Source organism: Lissotriton vulgaris, chromosome 2_1 (assembly GCF_964263255.1).
Source record: "Lissotriton vulgaris chromosome 2_1, aLisVul1.2, whole genome shotgun sequence".
Classification (NCBI taxonomy): Eukaryota; Metazoa; Chordata; class Amphibia; order Caudata; family Salamandridae; genus Lissotriton; species Lissotriton vulgaris.
This window is the reverse complement of record NC_141687.1, coordinates 559,276,162-559,296,470: the sequence shown is the minus strand read 5'-3', so window position 1 is coordinate 559,296,470 and position 20,309 is coordinate 559,276,162. Positions and strand designations below refer to the sequence as shown.

Sequence of the window (20,309 nt, the reverse complement as noted above, 5' to 3'; positions counted from 1 at the left end):
AAAATCGATTTACAAAAGGGGGTGGTGATGAACAGAGTGTCTGAATTGAGCAGACCACTCTTACCCAGTCCAAAGATCAGGGCTTGATCCATCACCGTTATTTATCTCACTGCCCCATCCCAGCTCAGAACCTGGCTATATGCAAATCAGTCTGTCCCTGGCCCAGTGCATCATGGGAACAGGGCAGACTAAACTACCAAGCCAATTCTTTACCAGAAAGGAGACAAGCTACCGGGGACCGGTTTCTGGCATTTCAGCCTCTTCGACTCTGTCCCTCACCACCCCTTGTTGTAAATATTTTTGTCCACCCTAAGCGTGGAAGGGTATACTCAGATGTGAGTCCCTTGCTCATTGCACCATCAGGATTCAAGCAAGCCGGGCCGAAGAGGCTGAAATGCCAGAAACCGGTCCCCGGTAGCTTGTTTCCTTCCCAGTGTAAGAATTGGCTTTTGTAGTTTGGTTTGCCCTGTTCCCATCATGCACTGGGACAGGAACAGACTAATTTGCATACAGCCAGGTTCTGAAACTGGGATGGTGCAGTGAGCTAAAAAACGGTGTTGGATCTAGCCCTGATCTCTTGACGGGGTGAGAGTATTCTGTTTAATTCAGAGACTCTGTCCCTCACCACCCCTTGTTGTAAATATTTTTGTCCACCCTAAGCGTGGAAGGGTATACTCAGATGTGAGTCCCTTGCTCATTGCACCATCAGGATTCAAGCAAGCCGGGCCGAAGAGGCTGAAATGCCAGAAACCGGTCCCCGGTAGCTTGTTTCCTTCCCAGTGTAAGAATTGGCTTTTGTAGTTTGGTTTGCCCTGTTCCCATCATGCACTGGGACAGGAACAGACTAATTTGCATACAGCCAGGTTCTGAAACTGGGATGGTGCAGTGAGCTAAAAAACGGTGTTGGATCTAGCCCTGATCTCTTGACGGGGTGAGAGTATTCTGTTTAATTCAGAGACTCTGTCCCTCACCACCCCTTGTTGTAAATATAGTGTTTAATTGTAGGTAGTTAGTTGTCGTCCAGCTGGTTATGGCTGTAAGGCCCTGTTTGAAATTTTGCCCACTCAGTCCAGCTTCATCCCTCAGTGTCACCACTAACTGAGTATCATCAGCATACGATACTAACGATAGCCCCCATCTCTTGGCTACCTCAGCCAGTGGTAGGACATATATGTTAAATAATTTTGGACTGAGTGTGGATCCCTGGGGCACTCCCTGTTTGATGGAATGTTCTATAGAAAGGAATGGAGGAGTGGAGACCCGGAATGACCTTCCAGACAGAAATGCCTTAAACCAGTCCAGGGCCTGCCCCGATATTCCTATCTCCTCTAGCCGAAATAACAGCACCTCGTGTGAGACCGTATCGAAGGCAGCATTGAGATCTAGTAGTATCAGTGCTGCAGTCTTGCCGGAATCCAAAATGGTCTGGAGGTGTTCTGTCACGCTCAGGAGTGCTGTTTCGGTGCTGTGGCCCGCAGGAAGCCATGCTGGGAGCGTCCAGAGTGGTATTGGGCGTAAGGAATTTCGTTAGAATGGTATTAACGTGGGACTCGGCCACCTTAGCTAGCCAGGGAAGCAGCGAGATAGGCCGATAGTTCTCGGGCAGAGTGGGGTCTAACGTTGTTTTTTTTTATAATTGGGGAAACCCATGCCTGCTTCCATCTAGTGGGTATGATGGTAGTGGTAAGAGAAGAATTTATGATGTCCCGAAGGGGGTTGAGAACCGTCATGTCTGCTGCTCTAAATTGCGATGGTTTTAGTGGGTCTGCAGGCGAGCCTGATTTGACTTTTTCACAAAGTTTGAGAAAATCCTCTTGACTCAGCACAGGTATATTAGTGAGCTGGGATTAGTCTTAGTGGCTGAGGCATTGAAACATAGAGTGGCTGGGAAGGAGTTATATATTTTCTGAATTTTATCGATGAAGAAGGATGCCAAGTTCTCACAATGTGTGGGAGAGGTATGTGACTCCTCAACAGCTTTTTTTTTGCGCTGAGATCTTTTAGTATTTTAAAAATGGTTTTAGAGGGATTGTGACTAATACCAATTTTGTTAGCATAGTATTCAGCTCGTGTCCTACAGATGTTTCTGTGGTAGTTTTTTTGTACCTGGACATATTGAGCCTTAAGCCCGAAGTCATAAGTCTTTCTCCATTTTCGCTCAGCGACTTTACATTCTTTCCTGAGGGAAGTGAGCGCTGCATTGTACCAAGGGCTAGATTCCTGGGAACGTGCCCTAATCCAGCCAGCCAGAATCAGTGCATCCAGAGCCTGGGTGATCCAGTTACAGAAACCCTCATAACCCAAGTCAGGGTTTGCTGCCCTTGGGGGGGTTAGTTTTAAGTAGTGCGTGAAATTCTTGACCATCGGTGAGGAATGATAGAGAGGGAGTTACAGGACGGGACTGTCCTTTAGGTTTATGAACACTAACAAACGTACAGATTATATATTAAACATTATTTCCGACTGCACCTCAACCACAACCTAAGTTTTAATCCCTTCGAACAATGCTGCATTTCACTTCTTTTGTTAGACATCTTTGTACAATAGTTGTGACTACAATAACATAGCATGTGGGCAAGGTTCACTTATTTTAGTTTATGGGTGTCCAAAAAGCAGACAAGACAACAACATTTACATTCAGCATTAAACGTACTTTTATTCCAACTGGAACAATGCTGCCTTTCAATTCTTTTGTTAGACAGCTTTAAACAATAGTTGTGACTGCAAAAACACAGGATGTGTGCAACATACATAGTAAAATATTACCATTCACTTATATTAGCTCATGGGTGTCCAAAAGTGGACTAAGAGGTGCAACATTTACATTCAGCATTACATTTACCTTTTTCCACCTCGGACAATGCTGCCTGTTTTTTGTTCTGTTAAACAGCTTTAAACAATATTTGTCACTGCACTTTAACCACAACCTAAGTTTTAATCCATTCTAACAATGCTGCCTTTTACTTTTTTGTTTGACAGCTTTAAACAATAGTTGTGACTGCAAAAACACAGGATGTGGACAATGTACAAGGGAAAAAATTGCCCTTCAATTATTTTAGCTTAAGGGTGTCCAAAAAGCAATCAAGATGGCAAGATTTACATTAAGCTTTAAACTTACCGTTGTGATTACTCCACCTGGAACCATGCTGCCTCTCAATTCGTAAGTTAGACAGCTTTAAGCAGCAATTAAGAATACAACAATTCAGGATATGTGCAAGGTATATGAGAAATGTTTCCCTTCACTTATTTTAGCTTATGGGTCTCCAAAAGGTGACCAAGACGGCCACATTTACATTCAGCTTTAAATTTACTTTTATATCACCTCGGACAATGTTGCATTTAATTTGTTATGTTAGACAACTTTAAACAATATTTGTGATTGTATTCCTCTTGAACAATGCTGCATTTCAATTAATTTGTTAGACAGCTTTAAACAATAGTTGTGACTGCAAAAACACATGCTGTGAGCAAGGTACACGGGAAAAGGTTACCTTTCACTTATTTTAGCTTATGGATGTCCAAAAAGAAACCAAGAGGGTAACATTTACATTCAGCTTTCAATGTATCTTTATTCCAGCTCGAACAATGCTACCTTTCATATATTAAGTTAGACAGCTTTAAACAATATATCCAACTGCACCTCACTCACAACCTAAGTTTATTTTCAACTTTACTGTGCCAAAAAAAGAGCGTCAAGGACACAATTGTGCTGTGCTTTTAAAAACAAATAGCATTTTTTCTTAGCTCAAAATACACTATGTCCATTCCAGTTCCTTTGACAAAAGAAAATGTGTTTTCCACCTCTCTTTACTTGCAAAAGTGACAGGGGTAATTTCAATCGTTTTTTTAAATGTGCACATTAATTAATTTGCACCATAGTCACAATAACTTCCTTATTTTATAAATTAAAATTAAACAGTCCATTTCAATATACACGATGCTTATTTACAATCACATTACTTATTATCCATCTTACTTATTACCTACCACTAAGCATCTTTTTCTCTGCATTAAACAGCCCAGACCCTTGTAAAAAAAGTGCAGTGTTCTCTATATAATAATACTTATTTAAGACAACCTTTGTTCATGTTGCTGCTTCCCTTCCATTTCATATTTTAACTCAAAGCTCATGCCATCCCTTATGCATTAATAAATAACAAAAGAATAATGGCTGTTTCATAGCAATGTGGAATAACACTTTAAACATACTGTACAACCACAGTGCTGTACAACAAAGCTAAAATAAACTAAACCAATTGCTCTTGCAGATGCGAGGTCTGTTGGCTTTGCAAATGCTTGTTTCTTTTTTATTTCACCCTTCGCTCTTCCATTTTCCTTCTCTTCAGATGCTTTACATTATAGTCTTTTGTATTTGCTTTCATGCTGTATTTTCACCCCATCTAAAACCTTCTGTTTGGTTCTTTCAATTTCTAGCTCTCTAGTTCCTTTACTTTTATTCTTTTCTTTTCATTACCTCTTCACCAGTTTTCTCTTACTGTCTTTTCACTTCCACCTTCCATTTCCTGTTTCAATTTCAATCGCCTCTACTGACTTATGATTCCTCTCTCCTTTCAGTTGTATTTCTCAGTCACACTGAATAATCCTTTTGCCCCAACCACTTTGACCTGTTGAGTCAGTCTCTGTTCAAGTTTAATTATGATCCTCTGCCTGAGAGCTGAGTTCAAAGTTGTGTAGAAACTATAGAGTGTACCTCAGCACTTTGACACCGCAACTCGTCATTACAATGTACCGCGTTTGAAAATTAACAAGACGAGTGACACCCGTTTTTCTCCTTGCCTCGTAGATAAAACATCAAACAGTTTACATCACCGGCGAGAACCTCCGCCAGTGCGTAATTCGTTCACAAGTAAGTTCCCCGGTGACAAGTAATCTCGCTTTCACATGGCCCAGTTAACGTGATCAATTCCAACCCCTCTTTTCTCAAACTCCTCTATTTGCAGAGAGACAAAAGACGAAAATATTGAGATTTAATTCCTGAAACCGGCACACGAGCCGAAGGGTTGCTTCAACTGAAGGTAACCTTTAATCACACGTATCTTTTTGTCAACAAGCACCCCCGGCCAATATGCAATGTTTACGTAAATCTTGCTCTGTTGCAGCCCAAACCCGAATGGCATAGACGATCTTTCAAATAAAGGAGCCAATTCCGGCAACAAAACAAAAGGTATTCCGCACGTTGATGCGTGTTTTGTTTACCGTCATGATTGGCTTGAGGACCATAGTCATTAAACAAAATCCCCCTTTTCCTCTTTTTCTATAAACAGTTCCCATGGACTACAATCACAGCGCCCTGATGAGAATCCTGTAAATAATGCTCCAGGATTCGAAACGCGTCGGCACTTTCTCTGTCATTAAGGGTCAATGTTACTGATGCATAAAATGGGCTTTCTTTTCTGAACAATACAAATTTACTTTGTTTTGCGAGTTGAGGGTTGAATTTTGAAAAAACTGTTTCCTCTCGCTCTCCCCACAATCGTGATTTGTTCTGTGAACTGCCTATTTTCTTGATTATGTTCATGTCCATGTACAGAGTGTAAATGTTCTTTCTTTAAATATACAATTTTGTTGTCTTGCACTGTATATATGCACAAATTGCTTTTTGAATCGTATGTGGCTAGATATGAGGTTGATGGTGATCCCATGTCTGTTGTTGTAAAATGGAGATAATTGTTGCTAACTAAGTAATGATTCAAAGACATAAATAATTGTCGGGATAAACTAATAAACTGTTGTTTATCCACAATCCATTGTTGTTTAACTCAAAGCTTGGAGGCATAGGCAAATATTCCTTTTTTCACGTTAGTGTGGTCCTGCCTACCCTCTCTCCCATTGGGCCCAGCCACCCCTGTTTATCTAGAATTCCTACAATCCATCATACATTACAGCCCTCGCATAAACGTCCCATACAAGTAGAATGTTTGTATCTACTCTAGAAATTTCCCACAATCTCTTGTTGCACTCAGGGGCATAACGGAGCCTCTGCAGCCCCCACAGTGCAGGAGGCAACCACACCATTCACCTCAAAGGGGGGCCCCCTTGGGCCGGCCAGCTGCAAACAAATAAAATACTCAGAAGCAGCAAGGCAGTTAGGGAACGGGTAATGGGAGCTCCCTCACCTTACCTTGCAGGGGGACCCTCTTAGGTTTGGTGACGCCACCAAGCACACTTCGCTTGCAATTAACACCTAACTCCAAGTGCACCCCAAAATTCTCACAACCCAAGGTAGTCCCAATTGGAATATGCTAGTCCCAATCAAACATTTATCGACTTTTATTTTTAATCCCAAGGTAGCAGAGTATCATCATTTTTCTTTCCGATTTCTCTCTCCACTGGACATGGTGCAGAGGCTTTAGGAATCATCATATCAAATACACGGCACGTGGAAACAATTGTAAATGCCAAGAAAATCTATCCATTAGTGTGTTCGAAATCAAAAAGGCAGAGAAGCAGAAAACTTATGAAACAGGTATTTTAGGAATATAGAGGAGTAATGAATAATAACGAAGAAAAAGTTATTTTAAAAGCAAGGCAGAGCAAATTGATCTTCGGAACCGGGTACTCTCCACTTTCATAGCATTAGAGACATTTTTGAAAGCCAGGATATTAAGCAATAAACAGCTGCATTAGCTGAGGGGTAGGTCGTTCTGACATTGCATACCGTTTTGCAGCATGACTAGAAGTTCATGCTCGGAAACAACTAAATTAATTGCAAAAATGGGCACCGGTGTTTGGAAGCAACACTTATTTTTGGGAACGGGGACTTCTTAGTTATGAAAGTAAAGAGGTGGGTCTTGAGCCAATTGGTAATGTGTTCAGTTTTTAAAAAAGAGCGTAGGGTGGGCTGGCGGAAGCAAGAAGTTAGGTAGGGCTTTAAGTAGGCCGGGTCTGTCCGGGTCCGAGCACCGGCAGTTATTTTCAGGGAGCCTCGAACGGGTCTCTATCGGACTCCATTTTAGGGCCTCGCAAAGGTAGTCTGTTTTATTTTTTTGGGGACTGCAGTGAGAGCATGCACATCGATGTGCGCATGATTATTTTGCTCACTATTGAGTAGTGGAGGTCAAGACATGACGTCATGCCGGGTGAGCTGCGTTGTAGGAGGAAGGGAAATACTTTAAATAGAGCCATTTTCTCTCAGGATTTCCCTTCTATTTTTGTAGCGCAGGAGCATTTTGGTGCCAGCCTTGACATCGTAGAATGATTAGGAGAGAGACGATCACAGGCAGCCTGCTCCAGCACGACCCTGCTTTGACCTTTCACACTGAGCATCATGGCTGCAGTGTAATCCAGCAACAAGTGAAACACAGAGAGAAGAACTAGTCTGCGTGATCCTGCCCCAACCCTAACTGCACAAGGAAGTTAGAAGTTGAAATCGACCTACACTTAATGATTTGGACGCCATGTTTTCCGAAGGTAGGATAATTGGAGGGTTCGGGGAAATAAGTAGTTTCAACATTGCTCATCTAGCTATTGTTTTTTTTTACTACTACCGTTCTCCTTACTGGTGTGCTTGTAATGGGAGTAATGTGATCACAATGTTCTGGTATTAGCTGTAAAACAAGCAGCAGAATGCAGGAGTACGTTTAGAGATAGCAGATGTCCGGTAAGTAACACATTGTCCTAATCAGTTTTTAAGATGCCAGTGGCTTACATTTACAATTCGCAATGTCATTACAGATTTTTGCTATTGAAAATGTATTTTCCAAGTGCAGGTGTTCAGCAAATTATTGATTGGCAGAAAGGTGGCAGTGCCCAGGGATAATCTTTAATTTACTCAGGGATGCAGAGATGGCAATGCCCAGTGTTAGTTGTTGTTCAGTGCTGTGAGGTAAAAGGATGGCAATGCCCGGGCAGCCTTAGTCTAAGTAGTGAGGTAGAAGGGTAGCAATTCCTAGGAGCATTCTGTGTTCCATGCAGTGATGCAGTGAAGCAGAAGAATGGCATTGCTGAGGGTTATCTGAGTAGTGATGCAGTTAGGTAGAATATGACTTACACCATGCATTGATGCAGTGTGATAGATGGATGGCAGTGCCTCAGGATATTCATTATACTGTGCAGTGATATAAAAATGTAGAAGGAAAGCAATGCCTAGGAGTGTTCTTTATACTGTGAAGTGAGGTAGGAAGAGAGCAGTGCCTACGGGTATTCTTTATTCCATGCAGTGACGCAGTAGGATGTCAATGCCTCTGGATATTATGTATTCTATGAAGAAAAGCAGAAGGATGGAAGTGCCCTAGGATAGTCATTATTTTATGCAGGTGTGCAAAGCAGAAGGATGGAAGTGTAGAATAATATTTCTTTATTCCATGCAGTGATGCAGTAGGATGGCAGTGTCTCAGCATATTCTTTATTCCTTGCAGTGATGCAGTAGCCTATTCTTTTTTTCTGTGGGTTTAGTATTGTTTGGGTTCTGGAGTAGCGTGCTACTCACCAAAAAAGCAATTCAACACCGCAGGGGTAGCAAGCGCTATATGAATGCAAACCTTTTCCCTCTTCTATCCCTCTACTATTCTTCTCAATCCAAATAACTGACTAACATATCCACCACTCAAATTACTTTCATATTTCACTATACTAATTCACCACTAATCCTCTATGGGTTCCTTAGTAGCGTGCTACTAGCCGAAAAAGCGCTGCGACGCCTCATCTTGATTTAGACCACGCACCTACTTGGATAGGCCACACCCCTTTAAGAGGTTTGCTCCACCCCTTTCAGAGCACCCCCGGTTGTTTTTTCCCACACAGGGATCAAATAGGATTAAGTACTGCTAGAAAGAAGACATTGTCCTCCAGGGTTGGATTTTTATCATAAAAGGCTCTTATTACAATCCTTTACACATTACAACTCCTCGCATAAACGACTCGTACAAGTAGAATGTTTATGTTCTTATTTACTCTAGAAAGCTGCATTCATAGATTCCCTACAATGTCTGGTCACACTTCGCTCTCAGTTCACACCTAACTCCAAGTTCTACAAAACAACAAGCATTAAAAATGCAACAGGTCTCGCCTTTCATTAAGTTAAAGCCATTTGCTTAAAGGCGAGACCTATTGCATTTTCCATGCTTGTTGTCCTTCTGGTCTTCCTTTGCCTTTCTCTAATAATCTTTCCATTTCCTTTCTCCTAACCGTTTTCCCAACAGCTCCTCTAATTCTTCATCTTGTTCTCTTTTCTATGTTACTTCCTTCTTTTTCCCCCCTCCCCACACGTCTTCCGGTCTTCACTCCTTCCTCTATTTTTTAAACGTTCACTCTCGCTTTCTTTATTTCCTTCTGTTTTTTTGTTATATTCCTCATTTTCTTTACCTCTACAGGCGTATCATAATTAGAATTGGCATTCCTTCCACCAGATCCAGTACTGGAATTTTGTCGGAAGGTAGAGGAACAGAAGGCCAAAACGAAAGCGAAAAAGAAGAATGGTAGAAAGACAAAGGTTGTGTGGGGCTTGATCAGTAAAGAATAAAAGAAAAGCAGAGGAGGGAAGGGGCTGGAGAGGGGAAAAGAATAGAGAACGCGGATGGCAGTAGCAGTTAAGAATAAAGATATAAAGACGAGATGGCAGGGAAGATAAGGCGGAAAACGGGGAAGTATTCAGATAACCAGGGAGGAAGAGGTTCTAAGAGAGAACAGACTGACATATGTGGCTTTTCAACATGGAAATCTATAAAGCCGACCCGCAGTGGCCATCCAGCCGGGCTAACAACTGTTTGAAAAAGACCCCTACTACATCACATCTCCAGTCTCAACGTCACGTTGACCATCATACTAAACAGTACTGTAGTGTGGGTGACATACACTTGGTGGAGTCCGCACGTAGGATCGAGCATGCAACACAGTAGCCCACTCTTAGGCCCATGGGAGCTGGTGCCCAGCCACATATTGTAGAACTCCTTGCACAGTTTCAGTTTCCCTAACATGGTGTCGGACTCCGGGCCACTGTTCCAGAACTCACCCGGCCCCTCTCCGCAGGAAGGGAGCACCCACTCCCCATTCGCCCTTTTAAGGGCGTTCTTAAGTCGCTGGAAGTACACAGGCCTGGTGACGGTGATTATGAAGGGCTCCCCTGGTCTGGCAGAAATCAGAGGGCACGTGGCGGCAACAGCAGCATGTCCCGGACTGAGAAGAAAGAGAGAGGGCTGGTGGGGGTGCAGACTCATCCACGGGGCAGAGGCGCAGACGCATTACAAGTAGGAAACAGAAGCCTCCATGAAATGGGTAATGAACACAGAGAATGGCGCTAAAATAACCAGGATGGCCGTTCCCACGGTGTACGCTTCAAAGAAGTTATATAGCATAACTGGCATGTGATTAGAAAAAAAGTGTAACTTGTGTAAAAAAAGATTGTCATAGGCGTTCATTTCACCTCTTGGCGGGATAAGATGTGGCGTAATGGCCAGTGCTGCCGACTTTGGTGGTCGGGAACGCTGCAGGTTCTAGTCTCGGAGTGCGCTCAAAGTCCTGCTTCCCCCCAACTTCAAGGGGGGAGGGGAGTCCTGGGTCACCACAGCAACACCCAGACCTCGCTAGCAGGTGCTGCGGCATCTGCTGGGTCTTCTGGGACAGCGGTAGTTGGACTCAGCATGCACAACTGCTTACAGTGCTGCGTGAATCAGATGGATTGAGGCATTATTTCTGGCAGGTAGAAGTCAATGTAGACCCAGCAGCTGAGTGGACCCACAGAGCCCTAAGTGCTCTACACACATTGCGCTCTGGAAAATGTGAAGTGTTTACCACACTGGTTGTCTGTCATGGTTCCCTCGGCTCGGGAGACACCTGAAGCCTGCCATGTACTACTGTTTAGTGAAAAGGGGGATGAAATTGCTAGGCTCCCCACCCACCATTTTGAGCAATTGAAGTGGCAGTCGAAAGTTTCCTCCATGAGCTATTTTGCAGGAGAAGCCAAGGAGCAGAAAAACAGTGCTCTCCCTGCACTGGGCTCCGTGGGAGGGAACTTAAGGGGCACAAGAAGGACATGTAGGCCAGTATAGCTAAGTATGTGATGATCCCTTGCCGGGCCTGGGTCATGGTGGTTACTACGGATAGTCCTTACTGTGCCTGGGTCATCCAAGGTCACGGAGCAGCTGGGAAACAAGCAGAAAAGCAATCCAGTGAGTTCTTTAGGCTAGGCTGCCCAGCACCCAGCAGGCAGCAGGGCAACAACAGAAAAGCAGTACAGATGAGTCCTTTTGCAGCTCAGCAGTCCTTCTGGCAGATGTTCAGTCCCAGTTCCAAACTGCTCTTAAAATTGTGGGGTCAGAGCCCCTGTACTTAAACTCCGGGCCTTGTTTCTAGAAGGTAGGAGAAGTTTTCAGCAAGGCATGTGAAGTTCCTGGAGTATCCCTCCTCCCCTGCCTTGGCTCGAGACATCAGTAGGGGGTAAACAACCCAGTTGTATGACGGCAAGACACAACCTATGCAAATGTTAAGTGTAAACGCCCTAACTCTCCCAGCCCAGTGATGGCAGTGCTACCCAATGCGGAGGAACAGTCCCATGAATAATACAACCCCCCGCCATGGCACTCAAGTCACAAAGTATGCCCAAAAGGGCATCGTTCATGGGGGTGCTAGCAGCAGCAGCAGCCGTGCGGGTAAGAGTAATGGGGCGGTGGGGCCATGTGGGGTGGGGGGCCTTTTCGACACATGACGATCAGGGAAAAATAATAATTTTCCCTCATGGTCGTCTTTCGAAACCCCCCCACCCCCCCTCATCTCCACCCCTGCCCCACCGCTCATACCTGCCTGGGCCATACCTGGATGCAACCTGCATCGCAGGCCAGAAGCTCCCATTCATAGGATCTGGGTGCAAAAGGTAGGCACAAACGATGTGAATGTGTGCAGGAAGGGCCCCCTCAGAGCAAGGTAACAAGTGTCTTTATTGTTGACCCCCAGGCCTAGACAAGGGAAAGTAAAGGACTTGAGGGCCACAATAGTTGTCCCCAAGTAAAAGTTACTGGCAGCAAATAGGGAGACAGAGGCTGAAGGAGGCACCAGAGGGTGCCATGTCAGAAAGACAATTAGTGGCAGTGGGTCCACAATCAAACATGGAAGAAGATGTGGGGAAACAGGAAGACAGAGTGGCAGGCACCTCACAAAAAGGGTAAGCCATGTTGCAGTCAAGGATACCAGTAAATCGGGCAAGTTGACTGGTGTCTATGCCCCCTGCATGATAGTACAAGATGAGCATAACAGTGTGGCAGCCCAACGCTTGAAAAGAGGTTGAAAGTGAAAAGGTAGTCCGCCACCTCAAGAAAACTAAAAGCAGGATGTAGGGCCTCATAGTGGTCAGGGAGGACATAAAATCAAAAGGCGATGTGCATCTGACAAATCACCAAACTGGAACAGGTAGACCAGCTGCCCAGCAGAGTTATAAAGGTTTGGGGGACACCAGTATGGACGTGTAGTAGTCAATGAAGGCACCTGTAAAATGGGGTACATCCCCCCAGCACAGGCCAATAATAAGTAATGTAGGCATGAGGCTAGACAACACTTTCTATGGAGACCCAAGCAAAGACACTTGTAGCTACCTGTTATGGTCTACTTCAAATAATTCGTAAGATTATACATCTTTTCCCATTCCACACATGCAGAGTCATGGTCCAGGCTCTTGTTGTGTCATGTCTTGACTACGGCAACTCCCTAGACTTGGGATCTCCAAAGTTTGTCATCAACAGACTGCAGGTGGTGCAGAAAGCAGCAGTCAGCTTACTGTTAAAAATACCCAGACAGGCATCAGTAAAATCATCTCTGAAACAGCTACACTGGCTGTCCATTGAGGGTAGGATCAAGTTCAAATCCATATGCTTGGCACATAAATCTATGAATGACAGAGGTCCACGCATGCTCAGGGACCTTATCTCTCCATATGTTCCAGATAGGTTACTCAGGTTTTCTTCTGATTGCCTCATAAAGACACAGACAGACGATCAAGAGAGCAAGATAGGGAGGTAGGTCCTTCTGATATCTGGTCCCAAAGTTATGGAATTTAAAGACCAGGGATCTGAGGCTGTTGAAAGATGAACTCAGCTTCAGAAAAAAAAACTTAAGGCCTGGCTGTTCCCATGATGATCTCTCTTAGGCTCTGTTACCATCACCTCTCGTCCCGGTGCTGGGAAGCCTCCAGGCAGCTATGCACTTTATAAATCCATAAAACATAAACATGTTCAGGAAACTCTCCTCCAAAGGGTACAGTTAAGGGGAAGACTAAGGTGAAAGTCTCAGATGTTTTTAGTCCAGCCAAGCCTACTGCTAGTGGAGCAGCTATGCCTTAGAGGCCAGTTAGAAGTGTGATGGTGTCTATGGGACTAAAGGAAGGAGGTAGCAATGAAGCTTGCAGAAGAAGAAAATTGGGCAGAGATTGAGTCGAACAATGAGCTGACAGGGAACCAAAGTCAGCATGAAGGACAGAAGCAGTTGTCAATTTGAAGGTCGACAGAGACAAGATATAACATAGGGATAAGACTCCAATTTTAATAGGTAGTCCGAGGTCAAAAGAATCCAGAACAGAGCATGAGTATATGGGTGATTGCTGGAATATATGGGGTTAGAATAGAATGGAAGGCGGCCCATATAGGAGAGAAGAGGACAGCAGAAGATGGTGAAGGTGTAGGATGAGGTGAAAAATCTGTTGTTGGTATGACCGCAACATCATACTACCACCAAACTGGCAGGTGCAGCACAGAGTACAGGGGCACCAGAAGAGCAGGAGAAAGCTTTGTACACAAATAAGTCAATAACACAGAACCAAGGATTGGAGGCTAAAGTATCTGAAGTATCAAGTGATGGTGTGACACCTGCAGAGACAGTAAAACAGCTGCCTTATAAGAGCATTGCTAACCCACTAGAGACACAGTTGATGTTTATTACAGGAATTCTGCAATAATCTAGCAGGTTTCTTCTTCTCAAAAGTAAATGACATTTACTCTGAATTTTCAGTTACTTCATCTAATACCAACATACAACCTAAACAATTAAGAAACATCCCGGACTGCTCATTTACTAAATTCAGGGACGTGACGAATGAAGAGATAAAAGATCTCATCAGACAGGTAAAAACTGGCTCATCTCTAGATCCTTGCCCCCCTAAAATTCTTATTCCAGTAAATGACTTGGTTAGTGAAGTCATCACTCCAATCTGCAACGCCATGTTCCAATCCGGGATTTTCCCGGACAAGTTAAAAAACACACTACTGAAACCCCTCCTCAAAAAGAGTGGTCTAGATAAAACAATCCTCAAAAACTATAGACCTATCGCCAGCTTGCCTTTCCTAGCCAAAATAGTGGAGAAAGCTATGAATAGCCAACTAGCTGAGTATATCGAACATAACAACCTCCTGGACGAGTCCCAGTTCGGGTTTCGCAAACTACATGGAACTGAGACCGCTCTTATAAAGGCTGCCGATGACATTAGAACCATCAGGGACCAAGGAGGAACAGCGATACTGGTCCTGCTGGATCTCTCGGCGGCCTTCGACACGGTCAATCATGCTATCCTGATTGACCGTGTCGAAGAAATGGGCATTCGCTCAACGGCCAAAGAGCTTCTGGATTCGTTTCTGTCGAACAGAACGCAAGCAGTGACCTTGGGCGAATTTCAATCTACCGAGCTCGCCCTCCCATGTGGCGTTCCGCAAGGCTCATCCCTAAGTCCGACACTTTTTAACATCTATGTGTCGGACTTAGCTAGGGTAATCAAGAACTACCGGATGAGCCTCACCTCATACGCCGACGACACCCAATTGGTGATCGCAATTAAGAATGATGGTGAGGAAGTAGCTGCCAGCTTCCAGGAAGGCATGGTGGCCATCAAGGAATGGATGGCTGAGAACTGCTTACGTCTCAATTCAGATAAAACGGAGGTAATGATCTTTGGAAAACTATCGCCACAATGGTCCACCACATGGTGGCCGACTCCTCTTGGAGCCCCCCCAGAACCTGTGCATAAGGTCAGGAATCTGGGAATTATTTTTGACGACAATCTCAATTTCGCCAGCCATGCCAATCAGGTAGCGTCATCTGCCTTTTACAAGCTTAAGATCATCAGAAAAATCCTGCCCTATCTTCCTGAGAGTACAAGGAAAACAGTGGTGAGCTCCTTAGTACTCTCATCACTTGATTATTGCAACGGACTATTTGTAAATGCTCAGGCACGGGTGGTGGCCAAACTGCAGCTTATTCAAAATGCTGCCGCAAGGCTACTATCTGGCATTCCCAAATTTCAGTCCACCAAGCAAGCAATAAGGAACTACCACTGGTTAACGGTGAGAAATCGCATCAGATTCAAGACCTTGTGTCTCACCTTTAAAGCTCTCAAGGGCCATGGCCCAGCGTTTCTCAAACAGAAACTTTGCCACTACCTTCAGAAAAGATCTCTTCGATCTGAACAGAGACATCTACTGGTTGTGCCACGTACCAGGACGGTTAAATGGGGCGACAGATGCTTCATCAATTCCGCAGCCAAACTTTGGAACATGCTTCCAAAGGAAATAAAATCGGCACCCTCGTTACTCCAATTCAGGAAACTGGTAAAAACCTGGTTATTTGACCAATAACCGTTCAGGACAACATTTCCTAAGGTAGACACTTGCTTAATCAGAGATCGTTAGCTAAGTCATAGCGCCAAGACACCCACGGGTATATGCTGCGCTTTATAAATTTTTAAATAAATAAATTACAAAAGAAATAATCTCGGTAAACAAAAATGTGAACTTAAGCTGCTACACAGAGATAATAAGTATAAGAAGGATTCCATGGTAAAGCAAATTGAGCTGTCAAAGCAGCTGAGAATTCCAACTGCAACAGACACATGGACGGCAGTATATATTATGTACACCTGAAAATTCTGTGCAAATTTTCCCGATAGTAGTGTGGGTTTATTGAAGCATTTAGATGTTACAAACATTTTAGAGGCCCTGCCTGGGCTCACTACAATGAAGAAGTTTTGCCTAGTAGTGAATTGAGTCTGAAAAATCATAGGCCAAACTGCCAGCAAACTGTGGCTAAAGTTGATGACAATGGTGAGGCCTGTGCCATCCGTGCAAATGACTAGTGAACTTTCGCTGATATATATGCCCTTTCTAGGGCACCCCATCCCAAGGGGGAGGTTGCAGCCCAATCCAAGACTGGCACAGATGTGTGCTGGAACTTCATCATAGAGACATATTATTGTTCCCTCCTTATCACTCACAAAAGTCATCTTTCTGTTCTTTAGTGCACATCCCAACTGTCTCACCAATAACACTATAGGGGAGAAATCTGGGAATGTAATGCTGTGCCCTTATTTGCTCTAGCCCTCTTGCCAATATCCAATAAACGCAAGATCTCCCTGCACTCAATGTTTGGGAAAAATTCCACTCCAGATCAGCTGGTCATTCTGAAGCCAAATCATCACTATCTGTACCCATCCAAGAAACAAACCTGGATAACAAAATCCTATTTAATCTTTTCTGTAATCTTAATCCTGCAGGGGGTTTAAGGACTTCTCTCTCAAGGCAAATGCATCTGGCTATAAAAATCTCTGCTTGGAGCCACCAAATTTCAGGTGGCCTAGTACTTGCTGCATTACCTGTACCTTACATTTTTAATTGCCAATCACCTTTTCCAGTAACCGTCTCAATTCTTGAATTTTATCCACCAGCAAAACACAATAGACACAGGATCAAATCCTAGGCCTAAAAATGTGATGGTAGTGGTCGGCCTTGCCATCTTCTCAGGTGATGGCGGCACTCGCAAATCTTTTGCTACATCTTTCAAAATTCTCATCACTGGTAAAAATTTGCCTCGATTGCTTGATCTTTCCACAAACAAAGAAATAAACTGAGGTAGTACAGCTCTTGCTCTGCCACTACTCTCACCGTCCACTCAAAGAATATACTTAAAGTATTCAGCATGCACGCCTTGGAACATCCACTCGAATTGCTTTGTCCGCTATCTGTTCTTCAAACTGTATGCCTAAGAGCTTAAACTGGTCAGGCCCACCAGCAATATACAGAAAGCTGATTTTATAAAAGTCTTAGCATTTTCCTGCCTTTTCCTCTGCCCTGCCAATATTAGAATATGCCACACAGCATTCGTTTTGGTCAATGAAATTATTGACCGAGTTGCCGGAAGTCCACCAAAGGTAACCAGTATGAATTCCCTTTTTGCTTTCTTGGGAACAGTGCCCAAGGGTCAAAAGAAACAGTCTGGCTACAGAATGTAAGGAAACAGTACTGCCATTTTAGGACCAAGCAGAGTTGGACTTTCCTTGCAAGATGAGAGAATGCAAATAGTATTGTCGAGGAGTACGAATGAGCAGAGTAATGTGGGTAGATGGGTGACATTGAGAATGCACATCTCATTCACCAATAGCACTGGGACTCTTCCTGTCTGCTCATGTGTCTCTCCGAATCCTAGACATATCAGACACTGTCACAGGAGCCTTCATCACACAGTCAGTGTGCACTGATATATGAGGACACTATTGAACCCGGGACACAAATGCAGCCTGCATGGCTGTATATGTGAATAAGTCAGGCTCAACTCTTCTGGTAGGAGGCAGGTCCTAGAAGCTGTGAAAGGCAGAGACCTGCTGTGATGCTACGGGCAGTTATACATTGCAAGATTGTGCATTGACCATAGACTCCATTTTACTTTAACTCCATTTTGTGAACACAGTTTCATCTAGTCTCTGTCTGACCATGTCTTTCAGCTGCGAATGCAGTCAGGCCCAGGTTACTTACATACATACGTTATTTATGTTTCTCACTTCACTGAGCGAGAGATAAACTGATAGAACATACAGTGTGGGATGCGTACAGTGTCCAAAGATGAGAATGTGAAGAATTTTGCCTCCAAATTGAGATCGGAGCCTGACAATCTCTGTTGAGTGAACTCAATGCAGAGAGTGTAGCCAACACCAATAGAGCAGCTGAAGGGCAGGAGAGCATCTAGAAATCTCTCTCTGTGTTAGTAAAGAATATAAACCTCTTGCCGCCTTTGACAGGAACTCTCCTGCGGAGCGGACGAGCTGCCCAGGGTCTTCTTTGTGAGCCCGGTTGAGACCTCCTGCCTGAGACTGTCAACGAGTTCCCCAGTTATGCTGGCGAGGATGAAGGCAAAAAGACAGCCAGTGAAGTATTCCAAATTCTAATTACTTATTCTTGTGTACATGCAGTTAACTTTCTATACATTTATTCTTGTGTAAAATACATTCACTACATGCATTTATTTTACGTGTGTATTATTGCCATTTCATATACGGGAACTTGCTGCAAAACATTTTCCCTTTTACTTTGAAAATGAGTGTTGAGCTTTGTTTACATTGTATTTTGGTATCCTAAAGTCTGTAGAGTCCGACTTTTAAGAGTGTTCACGTTGTGCCCTGTTATTTTGAAGTCGCTCTGAAGAAAAAGAATGCCACCTGCCCCTGTCACAGCGACACCAAAGAATTAAATACATAGTTAAACATCTTCATGATCCCATAAATTAACCACATACAATAAGTCTGCACTGTGGTGGTGCCTGACACCTGCAAACACCTGTTCAAATTAAGCACTGTGGGCAACTAGCTAAAGGCATTATTAAAACCCTTTACATTTTCAAACTGCTGCACTCTATATAGCCTTGTCTTGCATTCTTATGTATTTTCGAATGTTCTCTCCTCCCCATTGTCTTGTTGCCTTATTCCTGGAGAGATTTTGCTCTCGGTTTGCCTTTTTCCTCTCCATAGGTTCACGATGTAGCCGAATGCTAACATTCCATATTTCTGTGGAGTACCTTTGTGAACGAGTTTTTGTTGTTTTACTTGTAGCCTGGCAAACTTTTTTTTGTAGGTTGTCGCCCTCATCCATCCAGACTTTGCCACAGCAAGGTAAGGGTCAATCTCAGCTTGTCGTTTAACAAGGATATAACCACCCTCAGTAACCAATTCACACCACCAAAAAGGGGTGAGTTACACAGCAGATGTTACATAAGAAATTGAAAATCCCTTATGGGACTTTCAAATACTGGTTACAAAAATAGACGAAGCTCAGAGTATAATCCCCTTACCTCGTAGACATCTCTGGGGGTCTTGGCGGTGCTGCTTACTCTGCCATCCAGGAGGGGCATCATGTCTCTTGGTTCACAGCTGAAAGGGAAAATAAAGACAACTTGGTAAGTGTGAGAGAGAGCCTAAGAAAGTAAGGGACAGGGGGGCATATTATCAAGGACAGGCGATACATTACTGCCGATATAGCGGCGATAATGGCCTCGATAATATACTCTATGAATTCCAATTGTAGCCCATGTTAAATGTGTTCACATCTATCATGGGCTTCGATTGGAATTCATAGAGCATATTATCAAGGCCATTATCGCCGCCATATCGGCAGTTTCCTGCTAATAAAATCGGCGATAATGTAACGCCCATTCTTGATAATATGCCCCAGAGTGTGGCAGGGAGATCGTGTGAAATGGAGCGGACATATGAGTATATACATGAAAGTGACAGAAAGTCTCCAGCAGTGTACGCTGGCCAGGGAGATCGTACTTATTACATACCTGTACAGAGGGAGCTAAGGTCACCAATCCTCTTATATGTTTTTAAATATTAAGATCTGTGAGCTTTTAGTGCACAAAACAAAATGGTGTATAAGTCCACATTTCATAGTGACCTGTGAAACATGGAACATTTTTCAAGGGTCCCTGTGAAATAGTAGTTTCATAAATATATAATGACAGCTCCTACCGCACTCTGCAGACCTTTCTCATTGCTGGACCACTAGTATTAGGCATCAGTAGAGGGACACATTATACTGTAGAGTTACCTAACTGACGTGGCAAAATGGCAAATTACGTAGCATAATGCAATACATACTCTGGCAATATTATTTTGGAGATAGGCCAGTGACAGAATTAGGAGAAGTACGATAAAACAACAAAGTTGCACGCAATGCTTTTTTCAAATCCATGTTACTTCTAAGAGCCAATTGAATGGACTCTTTAATGACTCTATTAAAGCGTTATATTTGACCATTGGCCTGAGGGTTGTAATTCTTTTGTGTACTATGCCACATCTTTCAATAAATAAACCAAATTCTCTACTAATAAACTGAGGACCATTGTCCGAAACAATTTCAGCAGGAATAACCTCTCTACAAAACATCTCATCCAAAAATTCAACAACCTGTGTAGAAGTAAATCTTTCACCAACTTTCAACTCTGGCCATTTAGAATAGTAATCAATCAACACCAAACCAAACACGTCCTTATTAACAGACAAATTAAGTGGACCTAATATATCAATACCAAGTTTTTTCCAAGGGCTCGAGACA

The 20,309-nt window shown here is 43.5% G+C and overlaps 1 protein-coding gene across 2 annotated transcripts in view; it reads right to left on the bottom strand.

The window, feature by feature from the left end:
- Window positions 1-20,309, bottom strand: part of LOC147730750 (uncharacterized) — a 1,432,305-nt gene that overhangs the window by 503,495 nt on the left and 908,501 nt on the right. For both annotated transcript variants that reach the window (XM_086955559.1, XM_086955560.1), the window contains one exon: window positions 19,045-19,123. In XM_086955559.1, coding sequence (XP_086811685.1) covers window positions 19,045-19,123 — 79 coding nt within the window. The remainder of the gene's footprint in view (window positions 1-19,044; window positions 19,124-20,309) is intronic.